General features: G+C 34.1%; 1 protein-coding gene across 5 annotated transcripts in view; it reads left to right on the top strand.

Moving 5' to 3' along the window:
* LOC115218917 (coiled-coil domain-containing protein 186) overlaps positions 1 to 17854 on the top strand; it is a 145129-nt gene extending 127275 nt beyond the window's left edge. For 3 of the 5 annotated variants that reach the window (XM_036508995.1, XM_029788917.2, XM_029788918.2), the window contains exons 19-21: positions 15550 to 15591; positions 16213 to 16362; positions 17677 to 17854. In XM_036508995.1, coding sequence (XP_036364888.1) covers positions 15550 to 15591; positions 16213 to 16362; positions 17677 to 17760 — 276 coding nt within the window. In that variant the 3' untranslated portion in view covers positions 17761 to 17854. The remainder of the gene's footprint in view (positions 1 to 15549; positions 15592 to 16212; positions 16363 to 17676) is intronic. The other 2 variants (XM_036508997.1, XM_036508996.1) reach the window with 1 other exon arrangement.
* Positions 17855 to 18889: the final 1035 nt, after the last annotated feature.

Below are 18889 nucleotides of genomic sequence, written 5' to 3'. Positions count from 1 at the left end.
TGAGTAAAAGTGATAAAAGAGAAAGAGAACTCTTTTTTCCTCAAAGAAATTACAAAGGAGTTCTGGATTGAATGATTGTGGATATTTCTGTAAACTGACACCCTGCTTCTAATTGTAGATACTGCTATATAACATCAAAAATGTTCAACATCTAGAAGACGATTCTTGAGTGGAAAGATGTAAAAAGTTAACAGGAACAAGCTTAACCATTTAGCATTCAGATTACTCTGTCAAATATAACGCTTATTTATACAAGTTATTCTGAATTTATTGTGCATTATCTTGTAGCTATGAGACTGTTATGGTGTGATTAATTGGTTATTTTTTTTACAATAACATTAAAGGATAGGTATGAGAAATCAGATATGGCTGATTTGAGCATAAAACAGGTAGAATACTTTGGATGGATATACCTGTTTAATTGCTAAAAGGTTAAGGTGCTAGATTGAACAAATAGCTATAAATCCTTAAATCCTTAAAAATGTTTTAGCCTGAAGGCCGCAGCCATGCTGGGGCACCACCGCTTCAGTATTTGAAGATAAGTAAGTGGAATTCAAGACTGTGAAGTCAATACATTATGGACACAAAAAGTACAAATAGATATCTCCGAAAAAAAGAAATAAAAGTGTTAGAAGTATTTTACAGACTGGATCATCCTCAGCCAAAACCTGAATGGCACAGATTGCTTAAATTACGCATTGGAAATAGTGGGTAATATCAGCCATATAAGTGACATTCATTATTTAGTGTAAGTGACTAGAGAGTCAATATAGTGGCCAGTGTTCAAATGAATGTAAAAATTTTTAGAGAATTATTGTTAGAAAGCCCTGGTTACACACAAGCTTTCTTCCCCCACCCCCACCCACCCCGATAAACTATATGAAACATCTGTAACATTTGACAGCGTATAACATGAAGAAATGCTGAGGCACTTTGAATGGAGACAGAACAATTGGAATAATATTTAGTGGTTGTACACAATTAATATACAGGAGAGCTTAGCTGTGAGTAAAGAACTAGTGTCTGTGCATTGCTCCAAGTCCTCCCTTATTAAGCAAACCTATGGTCAAAAGTGTTCCTTCTCAGATTTAGTTTACCTCAGAACTATGTTAACTAGTGTATCCTTATTCATTTCAGACATTTAAATATGACTTGAGAGAGATTTAGCTATATTTAGTAGGTTGGGTACATACATAGAGGCTCCCTGTGGTAAAGTGCATTCCAAAGAAGTAGACTCATAAAGACTTGACAAATGTAATTGAATCTGATCTTGCTGTATAGATGACACTTAGAGAGATGGTATAATGTAGATCAGTCCTATCATGGTAAAAAATACCTCAAATTTATGGTGATGATGATGATGATGATATGGCATCACTTAGTTTAAAAACAAGAGTATACTGATAACTGAACATTATTTCTGTTTATTTAATCACCTATGATCAAAACTGTAGGAATGAAAAAAAAAGAGTATTTTTTTTTGCTCTTAAATGATATACATTTAAACATGAAACTTTTAATGAGCTTAGTGTAATTACTAACAGTGTTAATGAAGCCACAAAAATGAATGTTACTGAATTTGAGAACGTTTTAGGAAAAAGTACTTCAATTTACAGAGATGGACTCGCATAGCAAGTGACCTGATCTGAGATCGTGTGCTGGAACGAAAACAATTGCGGCGTGGAAGGTGTTTATAAACCATTTAAGAAACACACAAAAACCATTAGATTCACTTCAACATTTAAATTTAATTTGTCAAAATATTTTCATCACTTTGTGACCGAGACCTGTTCACTGATAAAAATTCCATGCTGCATCTCTACTTCAATTTTAATATTTGATATTGTATTCTGTCTGGGACAAGGCAGTGAGCTGGCAAGATTGTTAGCACATTAGACAAGATACTTAGTGGCATTTCATCCATCTTTTATGTTCTGAATTTAATTGCTGCTGAACTCAACTTTGCTTTTCATCCTTTTGGGCTCAATGAAATAAGTACCAGTTGAGCACTGGGGTCAATGTAATCAACTAACTCCCTCCCCCAAAATTTCAGGCCTTTGTCCCTGTAGGAGGAAGGATATTCTGTCTGGAACAAACTATTGACTTTTTGATTACATCATACTAAGATTTGTTGTGATGGGTAAATGAAAAGGCTTATCATCAAAATCATGATCAAGACTTATCCAGCAGCACAAGCTGAAAAAACTTTTAAAGCTATAGCCTATGACATTTTTCTTGAAAAGATTGTTTCCTTATGCAAAATTTCAGTCAGCTAGGAGCAAACTTGTGACCTAAAACTTGGAACATACATATATGCGCTTTTTCATATTAAGATGATGTAAAGAACTTTGTCAGATGTCTCTTTCCTTTGTAAAATTCCAACCTTCTCATTATACAGTCATGGAAAATCTTGTAGATTTTAAGGACACAATTATGAGTTTGCTTTTTTTTTTATTATTGAAGATTTTTCATATTTCTTTTTAGTTCTTTATGTTCTGTTTGGAACATTAGTATTCCTAAATCCATTATGAGTCCATTAATGTTTTGGGAGCTTTCTTGGCTCTATCTTCAGAATAAGACAATTTTAGAATGGTGTTTTTTTTTCATATACTTTGCATTAGGTTACAAAGGATCAGGGGAGTGCTAGTGATTTTTACTTCTTTGTCTTTCTTTTCTTTTAGTTCAGCTCCAGATTTAAAAGTTATTCAACAGTTTAGTTTGGTACTTTATATAATTCATTTCATGTGTTGATTTTTGGCTTATAGTTTACTGTTAGCAAAGCCTCCATACACACCTAACATTATAGTATTGTCAACTAATGTTTTTTATTGATTTTTGTTGCATGAGCTACAAAAATAGATTGCATGTTGGCTCCTTGATGTGTAACAATAAGTGCAGGAACAAAATTTACTTTGGGGTTGCAAACCCATCTCCAAAATTTTTTACAAGCAAGGTCAATTTTTTTTCACTCTTTATATCAAAACAAACACAGGTAAAATAATAGTTGTTATTATAATATTTTTACATCAGTCAAATCAGGCAAATCCAATAATGGAAAATTAATGTTTCAAATCAGTTCAAAAATCGTTTCTGTTTGTTCATTTTGGTGATGAAGTTTCTTAGGAAGATTCTCAGAGCAATTTCATAGCCACCTTGTACCCTGTTCCTGAGCCTATGAGTGTAACACACAACAATATTGTTGTGCAACACACTACAATACAGCACATGAAACAAAAATTATAGAAAAACGGGAATCAACAGCATTACAATTCCATAAAGCTGATGTGTCGATGAAGGTTTTGCTAACAGAAAAAATACAAGCCAAAAAAGAAAAAAATCAACACAGTGATATGTCTATCTTCATTTATCACAGGGGTTTGATTGCAAAAAGTAAAAAGAACACAGTGATAAATGAATCATATCCTTGCATTTTGTAAATGAAATGAGTGGTAGATTCATTGACTCCCAACCCATGGCTCACAGCTGTGATTCTTGACACAGTTACATATTTTCTTGATCATCTCTACCTTTTCTGTAGAGAATACACTTGTCTATGTCATTTGTTATGATTAGGAACTATTGTATTTTTTCTGTTCATTGGTCCCAAGTTGATGGGTATGAGTATTTAAATCCATATAAAAAATACAACACAACTGTAACAGGATGAGAGGTTCCCGCACTGGATGGGTGCTGCTCACATCCTTTACATCAAATATTAATTGAAGAAAGAGTCAAGATTTTCCATTAACTTCAACAGTATAAATATTTATTCTTTGATTCGCAATATAAACATTTCCTTCCTCCGGGTGAATTGGCAACATAATCATATAAACACAAGCAAGACAGAGCATTCTGGGTAGCTGAGTATTGTGGGTGGTCCCTGGGGTGTGTTTTTGCAGTGCAAGCAGAAAAATATGACTGATCACCAACCCATGCAATCATAGATTAATACACAATGAACATAACATGGCTCACAGTTGAGAGTACTGTTATATCAGATCAGTAAAGATTGAACCAGTGATAAATGAGGACAGATTTACATACAGCACATTTGAAATTTGCTACAAAAACTACAAGACTTAATTAGGGAATAATATATGAATCCAGCAAAGAAAGAACAAAAAAAAAATCACCGGCACTACTATGGTCCTTTGTAACCCAAAGTAAAGTATATGAAAATATGGCATTTTATAAATCCTTTTCTTCTGAAGATAGAGCTGAAATATCTTTTAAATGTTAATAGATTAATATTGATAGATTTAGGAACAGTAATATTTCAAACTGAATATAATGCACATATATAATGTATCTATTATAACATGTGTATATGTATGTAATATATGTATTTATATATATATATATATTATATATATATATTATATATATATATTTGTTGTGCCAGATTTTTTATGTGAAGTCGTGTGTTTGAAACAGATATTGTTATATTTCGGAATGGTCATATTGCCAGTTTAGCCAATAAAAACACACGCACTATATATTTGGTGTTATTTTGCTTCAGTGATATTTATTTTTTACATTAATCTAATCTTATTTCGGCCAAAGTTCTTTCGTCACACTCCTGTGACCGCATCAGTGGTCCTTTTTTTCTTCTCACTTACTTGTGTCTCTCCTTACTATCCGTCAGCCATTTTGTATTTCTATTGTATGTCTTCATTTGCGCATGCTTATATCTCTATGTGCGTCTATGTTTATTTAGTGTGTGTGTGGGGGGGATGCCTGTAATATTTTGTATCTTCTGGTTATATACATTCTTGTAATTTGTATTTTGTTTTTGTTGTTGTTGCTTTTGTTCTAATTTTGTTCATGTGTTTACATCCACCCATTATTATCATTACATATGCTTGTATGTACGTATAACAACAATATTAGTAATAATAATAATAAATCTAATCGAAAAAAAAAATAAATAAATAAATAAATAAAAAGAATATACATATATATATACATACATATACACATATATATATATACATATATACACACATATATACACATATACATATACACATATATACACATATACATATATATAGATATTCATTTTTATTTCTTTCATTACCTGTGTATTTATTATGTTTGCAGGATCCACCATTGTCATATGTTGTGGTGTGCGCTATTGCTCCATTCTAGTTTTCTATTCAGGCTAGGTTTATTTTCTATTATATGTGTAGCTTCTGTAATTTGTCTAATTGTTGCATCTGTTCTATGTGTGGACAATATCTTAATCTCTATGTTATTGATTGATCCCCCGTGTTCTTGTTCGGCGTGTGTGGTACAGAATCGATGCGCTTTTTACCTTCCTTGAGTTGTCTCCAATGTTCATTCACCCGCTCACCAATGCTTCTTGCAGTTTCCCCTACGTATGTTACTGTCTTGTTACTGCATCGTCCCTCTATACATCTTATATATAGACCACATTTCTGGCTTTACAGTTCGTTTGTGGCTAAATCTACATACAGTGCAATAGTTATCCGTACAGAGAGTTCTACTAAAAGGATAGCTTCTTCACCAATTATAGATCTGATAGGGTTGCCTGGCTTTTCAACAACCATAATTCTTAGTTTAAGTTATCTAGGGTCCTTCTAAAGCGGTACGCTAGTTCACCTCCAGGGGTGGTGTCAACGAACATGACACTCTGGTATTTATGGCTATCATACCAAGAGTTGGCCTTCCCTATTTTCTTTTTTGTCCTTTCTATAGTGTTCCATGACTTGTTCCTATAGAGTGGGCAAATCCCATTCCTATCATTACATAATATATTATCAAATTTCTTCATGGCTCCTTGTATACTCTGATCCTTTCTTTATGGCTGTAACCTGAGAACTGCATGCGGTGAATGAAATACTGTATGTGTCTCTTTAATTCTGTAGGCTCGCACATGCGTGACACATTTCTCATTATTCTGACGAGGTCTGCCATCAAAATATTGAATTTTGGCATTGTCCGCAATGGCTGAGTTCCGGTGGATCAGGTATTTTGAGGCCATAGGTTTTGCATAGTATGAATGAAGGATTTGGGTTTATTTTTTCACAATTTCTAGCCAGAGTTCAGTGTCTAGTACTGGTAGTCTATGGTTGGGGTGTTTAGTGGGGTAGTCTATTGTGACCTTAATACTCTGGTGGATGGAGTTAGCTATTTGCTGGATGCTCTCCATATTAGTTTCTATTACTATATCAACAGTACTCTCTTAGTAGTTTCTCTGCCCCAGTAGATGTTTAAGAGGTAAGCCGCCTACAATTACTTCTATGGCTAGGAAGACACATATAGAAAGATGGCGCGGATGACCAGAGCCATACGGAGCCCCGCAAATGTCCATCAGTAAAAAATGATCGCACATGCACTAGGAGCTAGTATAAGAGTTACCCTAAAAGGCCACACATTTAAATTTAATAATAAAATATATGCCAGGACGAGGGGGCAGCCATCGGTGTTAGTATCGCTGGTGATGTGGCCAACCTCTTCATGGTATGGTGGGACAGAAGGCTTAAAAGAATGCCTACTGCAGAAATCCATACTCGTAAACATTACTCTCGCTATGTTGATGATATCAATATAGTAGTAAAGGCACCCCCACAAGAGTACTGTTGATATAGTATAGAAACTAATACTATGGAGAGCATCCAGCAAATAGCTAACTCCATCCACCAGAGTATTAAGGTCACAATAGACTACCCCACTAAACACCCCAACCATAGACTACCAGTACTAGACACTGAACTCTGGCTAGAAATTGTGAAAATAAAACCCAAATCCTCATTCATACTATGCAAAACCTATGGCCTCAAAATACCTGATCCACCGGAACTCAGCCATTGCGGACATGCCAAATTCAATATTTGATGGCAGACCTCGTCAGAATAATGAGAAATGTGTCACGCATGTGCGAGCCTACAGAATTAAAGAGACACATACAGTATTTCATTCACCGCATGCAGTTCTCAGGTTACAGCCATAAAGAAAGGATCAGAGTATATACAAAGGAGCCATGAAGAAATTTGATAATATATTATGTAATGATAGGAATGGGATTTGCCCACTCTATAGGAACAAGTCATGGAACACTATAGAAAGGACAAAAAAGAAAATAGGGAAGGCCAACTCTTGGTATGATAGCCATAAATACCAGAGTGTCATGTTCGTTGACACCACCCCTGGAGGTGAACTAGCGTACCGCTTTAGAAGGACCCTAGATAAACTTAAACTAAGAATTATGGTTGTGAAAAGCCAGGCAACCCTATCAGATCTATAATTGGTAGAAGCTATCCTTTTAGTAGAACTCTCTGTACGGATAACTATTGCAATGTATGTAGATTTAGCCCACAAACGAACTGTAAAGCCAGAAATGTGGTCTATAGTATAAGATGTATAGAGGGACGATGCAGTAACAAGACAGTAACATACGTAGGGGAAACTGCAAGAAGCATTGGTGAGCGGGAATGAACATTGGAGACAACTCAAGGAAGGTAAAAGCGCATCGATTCTGTACCAACCGCGAACAAGAACACGGGGGATCAATCAATAACATAGAGATTAAAATTGTCCACACACATAGACATGCAACAATTAGACAAATTACAGAAGCTACACATATAATAGAAAATAAACCTAGCCTGAATAGAAAACTAGAATGGAGCAATAGCGCACACCACAACATATGACAATGGTGGATCCTGCAAACATAATAATACACAGGTAATGAAAGAAATAAAAATGAATATCTATAATATGTATATGTGTATATATGTGTATATGTATATGTGTATATATGTGTGTATATATGTATATATATATATGTGTATATGTATGTATATATATATGTATATTCTTTTTATTTATTTATTTATTTATTTTTTTTTTCGATTAGATTTATTATATTATTACTAATATTGTTGTTATACGTACATACAAGCATATGTAATGATAATAATGGGTGGATGTAAACACATGAACAAAATTAGAACAAAAGCAACAACAACAAAAACAAAATACAAATTACAAGAATGTATATAACCAGAAGATACAAATATTACAGGCATCCCCCCCACACACACACTAAATAAACATAGACGCACATAGAGATATAAGCATGCGCAAATGAAGACATACAATAGAAATACAAAATGGCTGACGGATAGTAAGGAGAGACACAAGTAAGTGAGAAGAAAACAAAGGACCACTGATGCGGTCACAGGAGTGTGACGAAAGAACTTTGGCCGAAATAAGATTAAGATTAATGTAAAAATAAATATCACTGAAGCAAAATAACACCAATATATAGTGCGTGTGTTTTTATTGGCTAAACTGGCAATATGACCATTCCGAAATATAACAATATATATATATATATACGCACATATATATATTGGCGATAGGAAGGGTATCCAGCTGTAGAAGCCATGCCAAATCAAACTTTCCAAGTTGCCACCTCTTGTCACACTGTCCAACTCATGCCAGCATGCACAATGGACATTAAATGATGACAATGATTATATATATATATATATTTATAAGGTGAGCTGGCAGAAACGTTAACATGCTGGCCAAAATATTTAGCGGTATTTCATATGACTTGACGTTCTGAGTTCAAATTCTGCCGAGGTCAACTTTGCCTTTCATCCTTTTGGGGGTCGATGAATGAAGTACCAGTCACATATTGGGGTCGATTTAATTGACTGCCCCTCCCCCCAAAAATTTCGGCCCTTGTGCCTAGAGTAGAAAAGATTATATATTCATATATTATTTATTTATGTTATATATATGTGTGTGTGTGTGTGTGTGTTATTTATTGTGTAGTTAAGTTTGCTCCCCAACCACATCGTTTCAGGTTCAGTGCCACTGCTGGCACCTTAGGCATAGCCCCGGGCTGACTGAACATTTGTGAGTGGATTTGTAGAGAGAAACTGAAATGGAAGGAAGCATTTGAATGCAATGCTTTGAAAGTAAACTTCAGTAAGCCAAAGGTGATTGTGTGCAGGGTCGAAGAAGAAGTGTTAGTTAGTTAGTAAAGTGGATCCATGTGGGTATGTGGAAGGAGGGTAATGGCAAATGCAGTGTTGTATACGAGATATGAGAAATGGATTCATGGTAGATGTCCGAAAATGAAGTAGGTGACCCCAAAACTGGCAAGAGAGTTTGTTTGTGGAAGATGTGAAAAAGGAGCTGGAGGGCTGGTGGAACCAGTGGAAATGTTATGTGATGAGGTGGAAATGGTGAGAGGGTTTTGTTATTTGGGAGATAGGGTGGATGTAAGTGGTGGATGTGACAGCAAGAGCGAGACTTGGCTGGGTGAAGTTCAGGGATTGTGGAGCATTGTTATATGGGAAAAGGTTCTCATTGAAGATGAAAGGAAGGGTCTATAGGAGTTGTGTGAGAGCTGCAATGCCGTATGGGAGTGAGACATGGTGTCTGAGAGAGAGATGACAATTTTGAGAAGGACTGAGAGAGCAATGGTGAGAGAAATGTGTGGTGTGAAGCTATTTCATAAGAAGAGGACTTGATGGGGATGCTGGGGTTGGAGGAATTGGTGGAACAGCTAGCAAGGTGAATGAAGTGCAGTGGTATGGGCATGTGTTGAGAAGGGATGAGCAGCATGTTCTGAGGAAGGTGCTTGATTTTTAGGTAAATGGACTACAAAAGTGAGATGGACTGAGGAAAATGTGGAGGAAGAGATTGGGAGGGTTGGCTTCAAAAGGGAGGATGCCCAAAACAGGGCAAGATGGTGTGAGGGCGGTTGGTATGGCATTGAGGTAGAACCACATAAGGAAAGCTCCAAAGTATTGGGCCAATGGGGTTGCCTAAATAAATTATTGCACTCTACTTTTATACTGAGTTCATTTTTACCAATGGAAATGTGTGTGTAAATGACTGAATGAGTGGACAAATGAAAGAAAGTGGCATTAGTTTGGTAGGAACTGCATATATTTTTAATAATAGTTTGATTCAGTGCCATATGACTTAAACTGTCCTGGGTGTGTAGTACGTCCATTTCATCAGATAATATATATATGTACACACACACACACACACACAGACACACATGCACACACACACACATACACAGACACACATGCACACACAAATGAACAACATGCAAATGTGTCTGACTGATAATGTATATATATATGCATGCTTGTTTCTGTTGCTGCAATAATTTTGTCTCCTTTATCAGCACTGTTATGTTTGCATGTCACCAACAACTATTACAGTTGATTTTGAAGAGTAAAAAAAAGCAAGATAAATATTTATACAATAAAACTGAGAATGGAACACAAATTCATTCATTTCTTTATATAATAGGCTTATGCTGAAAATTTTTTGTGTCTTCCTTGGAATTTTTGAGTTTCATCACAATACAAATTTCTTCTTTCATTGCTGATTTTTATAGCTCTCCACTAAGTGATTAGAGTGAAAATATTAACTGTTTATCTTTTGCAATGGGTTAGTTAAAAGGAGACACACTGTGACTAATGATATTGATACGGTTGGTATTAAACTTAGACAATTGCAGGTTGAGATTTGGACAAAGTAATTAACAGAAAGCCTGAAAGGTGTGAGTGAGATGTGGAATGGAGGAATGAGATGAGAAATCAGTATATTGTTTGGACTTTTGCAGAGATGTTAAGCAATTAATTTTGAGGAGTGGAAGCCAGTGTTGGTTTAATATAATAAATCAAGATAGGAAACAGCACATCTGTGGACCAAAAGTTATATTTATCCCCACTTAAACAGAGATGATCTGTGGTTTCAGTGCTGGAGGTGGCAGGAATTAAAAGTGCATTTTGCACCAAAAGCCAATATAAGAATTTTTCTCATAGTATCTACTGCAGTATAGTTTGTTCTAACAGAACATCTACGTTTATGTGTGTGTGTGATTGTGTATGCAGGTCTGTGTTTGTCCCCCACCACTGCTTGACAACTGGTGTTGGTGTGTTTACATCCCTATCACTTAGTGGTTTGGCAAAAGAGCCTGAAAGATTAAGTACCAGGCTTTAAAAAATTAATAAGTACTGGCGTCAGTTCATTTGGCTAAAAATTCACCAAAGCAGTTCCCCAGCAAGGCTGCTGTCTAATGACTAAAGCAAGTAAAAGATAAGATAGTATTATAAAAAAAATAAGCAAAAAAAATCACTGAAGCTCAATATTCAGTCTCAAGCTGTCTTGTGACAAAAATACAATACAACAGATATCATGCTCAGCAAAATGTAGCTCTAAATAATCCTCTCCCATTCTTTCTGTCTTAAACAACTAAAATATTTTATAACAAAATTGTTATTGCTGTATCAAAAACGTTTGCATTCCTTTGAAGTAAATACAGCAGCGGATTTTAAGCAGGTTCATCCTGACATTTTTCTAGGTTAATTTGGAAACTATGTGAGATTATATGTTATTTCCAGTGTGGTTTGTCATTGCTTCTTCCCTTTCTTCTCTTTTATTTTATTATAGCAAGCACTTCATTTTTTATTTATTTATTTTTTGCCCTTACGTAATTTCAGGTTTTTATTTATTTACTTTTCAAATAACTTCTGTTTTGCTGTTTAGTTCATTGCCTTTACATTATTGATTGTATTACCCTTGGGGATGTTAGCTGCTAAAATTTTAGAGAAGGTTTATGATCTTCTGTAGTTATAAACGCTTGTTAGTCCAACAATATGTAAATAAGATAGTAAAGTCTGTCATATTCACTGAAATTTTTGTTCACTCTGTTTATTTCAAAATAATACATGCCAACTCTAGTGTTGGATATATTTATTTGATTTTATTCTCCATGTATATTTTGTGGTACTGTGGTACTGATATTTTGTGGTACAGAAAATATATTTTCTGTTATTTAAGCTTTTGTTATTGTAGGTACTTTGCATTTTTGTATCTTGAACTATAGACTAAGATATTGTTTAGTATAATTAGAATAATGGATTTTCTCAAGTTGTAATTAAATTGATCTTTCAATGTCATGTGACTTTATCGCTAAGGTTTGCAACACTGGAGTGTTAGCTTGAGGTGAGGTTTTAATGAGAAACATTTTCATTAATTGGCTAAAGAAAATAGTATGATGAGTTATATAAGAGTGTGAGTTGGTAAATTCTTTGAATATTTTTTATTCGCGTATTGTCTTTGATGATACCTGTCTGTTTATAATATATTTCCATTGATTTTTTTTTATGTTGTATTTTGCCCCTTCAGTATTAGTGTTTGAGTAAAATGTGTGAACACTGTAATTATTGCAAGATAAAAGTCAACTTTCATTTTTTTTTTTACTTTGAACCAATATGTTTATTACATTAGTCACTGGTAGCATATTTGTCAACTTCTTAGTGTCTTTATGTTAAGTTAGTTAAAATTTTGTATTAAATATTTTTTTAGTTTGTTGGAAATGTAGAGTACTTGACTTACCACTCTAATATATCTAGTTCCATTCTTTTACACCTGGAGTTCAAGTCATACCAAAGTTAATTTTGCTTTTCTTCTACTTAGGTTTGATAAAATAGGTACAAGTAATATATTGAAGGCTGATTCAGTTGATTGTACATCTCTCTTAGGAAAATTAGATTGGCCTGATCAAAATATATTATTATTTGGTCCTTGTGATTCTTGCATGTTGTGTTTTGTATTGAAAGTTTCTTTAGAATATAGCATGATTTTTGTTGATAATCTTTGTTGACTACAAGCTTCTTTTGTTTTGTTGGTAAGTTGGCTGTTTTATCTTAGAGTGCATGAACTTCCTAGATTTTATGTTAATGTATCTATTGAAAAAAAGCCCCTTATTAACTAAAGTCTTGTTTAATTCACAGCTGTTGCCTCCTTATATTTTAGGGAATTCAAATGTTCCTTTGTGTTGAATTTGATGCATGGGTTTCTTGAGATTGTTATCTTGAGAAGTATATTTGTTTACTTAATGTACATAAGGCTAAGAAACTTACTCAAGTGACTTTGTCAATTAATGTCTATAAAAAAAAAGTTACTTTCTTTTGGTGTCTTGCCCTGATTGAAACTTATTTCTAGAGAGTCATTCAAGTCTTCATTATATAGTTTAATCTCATTAGTATTCTTGACTTACAAAAGTACCATTTGTACATGACCAAAATAATTACAATTTGCATCCTAAAAAGGAAGATTATGTACTAGATTAACACATAAGCAGAAGCTAAATATTGTACAATTTTTAATCACTTTGGTGCATTTAACATTGGTAATTTCTTTATACCTTTTTTTTCAATTAAATTTTTGAAAGGATAAGTCAACCTTAGCAACAATTTATCTCAAAATACAAAGTGTTCAAATATAATTCATATTAATATTACTCTTATTGGTTAATGATATAGTTTACTTAAATGTTGAGACATAGAAAAATAGATTTAGTTCCAATTAGGTATTTCTCTCAAATGATCTCCTTTGAAAAGAGAAAGCCAATATTATTAAATGCTTGGATATATGATAACAGAATAAAAATTATGATAATGTTGTCCCTTTCTGTGATCAAGTCATTATGATGCAATGTTAAATTGAACCATGTACTGGTGTTGTCTTGTAATTTTTGCTTCAGTTTATTTGCCAAATTCAGAAATGGCTACCAATTCTAATTCCTAGTTCAGAAGTAAAAAGTATTATGTAAAACGTTCACTTAGAAAACACCTTCTCTTAGTAGTTCTTGTAAATATCAGAATTTTCATAATTATCCAGTTATTTGCAAGCATTAAAAGAAGCATCAATTCCACTGTGTAGTACCTTGGACAAGTGTCTACTACTATAGCCTCAGTCCAACCAAAGCCTTGTGAATGGATTTGGTTGATAGAAACTGAAAGAAGCCTGTCATATGTATATGTTTGTGTCTCTGTGTTTGTTCCCCCACCATCGCTTGGCAACCGATGGATGTTGGTATGTTTACATCCCCATAACATAGTGGTTTGACAAGAGACCAATAGAATAAGTACTAGGCTTACAAAGAATAAGTCCTGGGGTTGATTCGTTTGACTAAAGGCAGTGCTCCAGCATGGTCGTTGTCAAATGACTGAAACAAGTAAAAGAATAAAAGAATATCAAATGAAAAAAACACACAGAGTTTATGAGAAAGATTTACTGACTCTGATACTGATTCTTTAATTCTTTAGCATTTAATCCGGCTCAAATATTCTACATGTTTAATGTTATAACTGACCTGATCCAACTTCTCACACCTATACTACACTGTCATTCTTAAAATATACAAACACACTACTGAAATCTTGAAGCTACAAGATAATGTGTGTTTATTTCAAAACAATGTGAATAAATAAGCAATACATTTGACAAAGAAATCTGAATACTAAAGGGTTAACAGAGAACAAAGCTAATATAGAAAAGTCCAGAGTATTATGTTGGTTTAACTTTATTATCATCATCATTTAGCGTCCGTTTTCCATGCTAGCATGGGTTGGATGGTTCAACTGGGGTCTGTGAAGCCGGAAGGCCACATCAGGCCCAGTCAGATCTGGCAGTGTTTCTACGGCTGGATGCCCTTCCTAACGCCAACCACTCCGTGAGTGTAGTGGGTGCCTTTTACGTGCCACCCGCACAGTTGCCAGACGGAGCTGGCAAACGGCCACGAACGGATGGTGCTTTTACGTGCCACCGGCACTGGTATTTAGTTATTGTATCCAAATGATGAAAGGCAAACTCATTCTTGGTAGGATTTGAACTCAGAGTGTAGAATGATGCTGTCAAGATTTTTCATGAGTTTAGTTTTGAGAGATATGCTAGATTTATATGTTCTATGTAAAGTACATAAGGATGGATTATCAGCAGTGTTCTAATAATTAATCCAAAGGATTTTATACATCTGTTCTTATTAAAAACTTGGGTTGTTCCCTAATAATCGACCAGTTTATGTTTTGATTAGGAAATCTTGGGAACCAGCAGAGCTTTCGTTTGCTCTATTTTCTGTCATCATTGTCATGATTTCTTCTCACAGTTTGAAGGTTCTTAAATCTTTTAACAGTCTTATTGCCCTTACTTAGTCATATTTTCTTTAATTTGTGTCATATGATTGCATAAGACAGTGAAATGTCAATGAATTGTCCAAAGAGAACTAATGTAGCATTTCACTGTTGGTGAAAATGGTTTATAGATATTGGCTTTTCTTGATGCATATTGATCATTCAGTCGCTCTGAGTTTTCTGATAGTTTTACATTTGCTCTTTCAAGTGTATTTCTCTTGTGTCCTATCATTTCTCAATCTTTCATAAAACACTTATCTGGCTAATATCTATTGATATACATAGGAGATATAACTTTTTCAAGATTTCACACTATAACTTCTTTAAGGGTTAATAAAAAGTATAAAGAAGTTATAACTTGACCTGCTTGGCAGAAGTTGATACATAAATAATAAAATGATATTCTCATTATAAGTGTTATTTTGTTTCAGAAGTAGAATTCCTCTGAAAGTAAACTAAACAACCATTCATAACTCTCAGTTAGCTTTCTGTCACTTGTCTCATCTTGAAGGCAGATATTTTCTTACTGTTATGATACTTTGTATTTTTCTTCCTGTAGCCCTCTCAGAATCGATTTTATGACCAAGTATCACAACTGAAGGTTTGTCAGCTCCCTTCTATTCTCTAGACCTTGAAATATTCACAGATTTTGCCTCCTAGCACTCTCTACAACATATTACTTATACCTTTCTCTTTATCTCATATCTGGAATTAATATTTTTGATTTGTGTCGGGTCAGATATTTTTTTTCCATTAGGAGTGAAAGAAATTAACCAGGCTTTGTTCATCTAATTCTTCTCGCTTTTAAATCTCATATTTCTTTCAGAATTACAAGAAATAAAATCTAATTAATGGTTTAAGGGAAATGATTTTATGCATGCTTCTGCTTTCATAACTCTCCTAGTCCAACTTTTAATTGTGTTCTTTGTGCATGCTTGCTCTCAAAACTGATTTTCCTCTTTGCTCTTTATTTACCACTACCAATTTTCAATTCTTATTTAACATAGCATTATTTTCATGTCTCAAAATCATTTATAAGGTGGCTTTTACATTGGTCAAGAATTTCTGGTTGCTTTTTTCTCACGTTTTCTTATTTTTTAATATTTACAAATTGCTTTCTTTTCTATCTATCTCTTTTACTATTTTTCTCTCATTAACTCTTTTCTTTATCACTTCTCCTCTTTGTTGAATTAGTACCAGCATACTTATCCTTCTCTTGCAGGCTATCCTCTCAAGGAAAGGTGGCATCATGGCTTCTTTGTATAACTCACAGCCAGCAGACCAGTCTATGACACTAGATTTATCATTAGAAATCAACAAAAAATTACAGAGTGTCTTGGAAGATACACTTTTGAAAAATATTACTTTGAAGGTAAGGTCCAGTTTATAAAGAATATAAGGAAAACAAAGCTACATTAATGAATTCTTTTGTTTTGTGCTTATCAGGGTACATTTTTATTGAAATATTTTGCTTTCTGTTAGAGGGTCAAGTAACCCTGAACAGTGAACTGGCATAATAGACAAGGAGTTGGTTCTGTATAACATCGACATTGTTGCACTCTCTGAAACTCGGTTGAGAGGTGAAGATCAATTGACAGAAACAGGTGCTGGATACACTTTCTTTTGGAAGGGTAAACCAAAGGGTGAAAAACGAGTAGGAGGTGCTGGCTTTGCCATTCATACCGAGTTAACCCACAAAATAGAGCAATCTAATGATTTCAGTGATAGGATTATGTATCTTCAAGCTCCTCTATCATGCAATCGTTTTAAGACTGTTATCTCTGTTTATGCTCTTACTCTTGATAGCAGCAGTGAATCTATTATAGATTTCTATGAAGATCTCAGATCAGTTATGATTTTGATTCCAAATGCAGATAAGATCCTCCTTTTTGGCGATTTCAATGCCCGTGTTGGATGCGATTATGAGACCTGGGATGCACTAGGGAGACATGGTTTGGGCAAAATGAATGCTAATGGTCTCCGTCTTCTTCAGCTCTGCACTGAACTTGATCTCATCATCTACAACACTGTTTTTCATCAGAAGGATATCCATAAAGCTACCTGGATGCACCCAAGATCTAAACATGGGCATATTCTTGATTATTTTATCACCAGGAAATGAGACCTTCCAGATGTTTGCACTGTCCAAGTTGTGAGGTGCAGAATGTGGGACTGACCATATGCTCTTACATGGTAAACTGAAACTCCGCATCATGCATAGAATAAGATCTGGAGGAATAAAAGTCCCTAAATGTATTTATGTGTTGAAATTAAGGGACTCTAAGGTGAAAGCGAATCTTAGAAATGCTATTGGAGAAGCAGAATTTGATGGAACTTGGGCTCAGTTTAAGATCACTATTTACAATGTTGGAATATATATATATATATATATATATATATATATATATATATACATGTGTGTGTGTTGTGTTTGTCTCTCGCTACTGTTTGATAACTGGTGTTGGTTTGTTTACATTCCTGTAACTTAGCAGTTTGGCAAAAGAGACTAACAGAATAAGTATTGGGCTGATTTGTTTGACTAAACTATCCCAGGTGGTGCTCCAGCATGGCTTCAGTCCAATGGCTAAAACAATTGAAAGCTAAATAATCACAATAAAAAGAAAATCTATATTTTATTTTTCTATAATAATTACTTTTATATGTCTCTCTCTCTTTTTCTCCACAGGACAGCCTTGATACACTGGGTAAGGAAATATCTCGTCTCTCACGAGAGAATCGAAAACTGCAGCTTGAACAACAGAGCCAGTGACATCTTTAAAAAAAACAAAAAACAAGGTGTTTATCATATCATCTAAAACAAACGGAAAAAAAAAATTCATGGAATGAAGCTACACACACATACACACAAACATATACATCGGTACAAAGAAAGGACTTTTTGGAGATATGAGGAACATTAGAAGAACATGGGGTTATGGTTTCCAAAAAATTTGACATACCAACTAAATAATAGCCACAAAGTCCTATCTTCTGTTAAAGTAACTACTTCCTTTTAATCTTGCATTATTTTCACAATATATATTTGTGTGTGTGTGTATGTGTGTGTACATGCATGCCAGTGTGTGTGTGTGTGTGTGAGTGCGCATACAAATTAGTGTGTGAATTTTTCAGCAAGATCTCCTATATTCTTCACAAATATGAGTTCACTAAAGAGGTATATAATACACGTGTTTCTGTACATATAATTCTATAGAATGCAAACACTGGATGACTGTGAAGCTGTATGTGTTTCTTTATGATTTTCTGTAAATGAACGTATACATGTGTGCATCGTGAGTCAGTGAAAAGAAGAAAAACGAAAATCGGTTGAGTTTATATATTCAAACTTCAAAATCTACTTTGAAAGTTCTTTTTGCAAACCATTAGAATTTGCTAAAACAAAAAATATATTGTTCATCAAGATTGCATAAACTCATCTTATTTTTATAAAAAAAATACTTTCATTTACATGGATCCACTCTCTTTATATATAACGTATGTGAATATATATATTTAGGAGTATGCATAAATTTATATATATAGACACATACACACACACACACATATTCGATGCATGCACACAGACATGCAGGTATGTGTGGGTATAGCTATGTATATATATGTGTGTGTGGATGTATAGCTATATATGTGTATATATGTGCATGTGTTTGTGTGTGTGTGTAGCTATATATATATATATATGGATGGATATGAGTATGTGTGTATATATATATATATATATATATATATATATATATATGTATACACATATGTATATGGGTACATATGTTTGTGTGTGTATATATATATATATACATAATGATTTTAAATAAATAATTTTAGAGCAGTCGAAAGAACTCTTTTTGTGCATTTGTTGGTTGTGAACAGCAATCGAAATT

Source organism: Octopus sinensis, linkage group LG14, assembly GCF_006345805.1.
Source record: "Octopus sinensis linkage group LG14, ASM634580v1, whole genome shotgun sequence".
In the NCBI taxonomy this organism is placed as follows: domain Eukaryota; kingdom Metazoa; phylum Mollusca; class Cephalopoda; order Octopoda; family Octopodidae; genus Octopus; species Octopus sinensis.
Note: the sequence above shows the minus strand (reverse complement) of the source record. Positions and strands in the feature narration are given on the sequence as shown.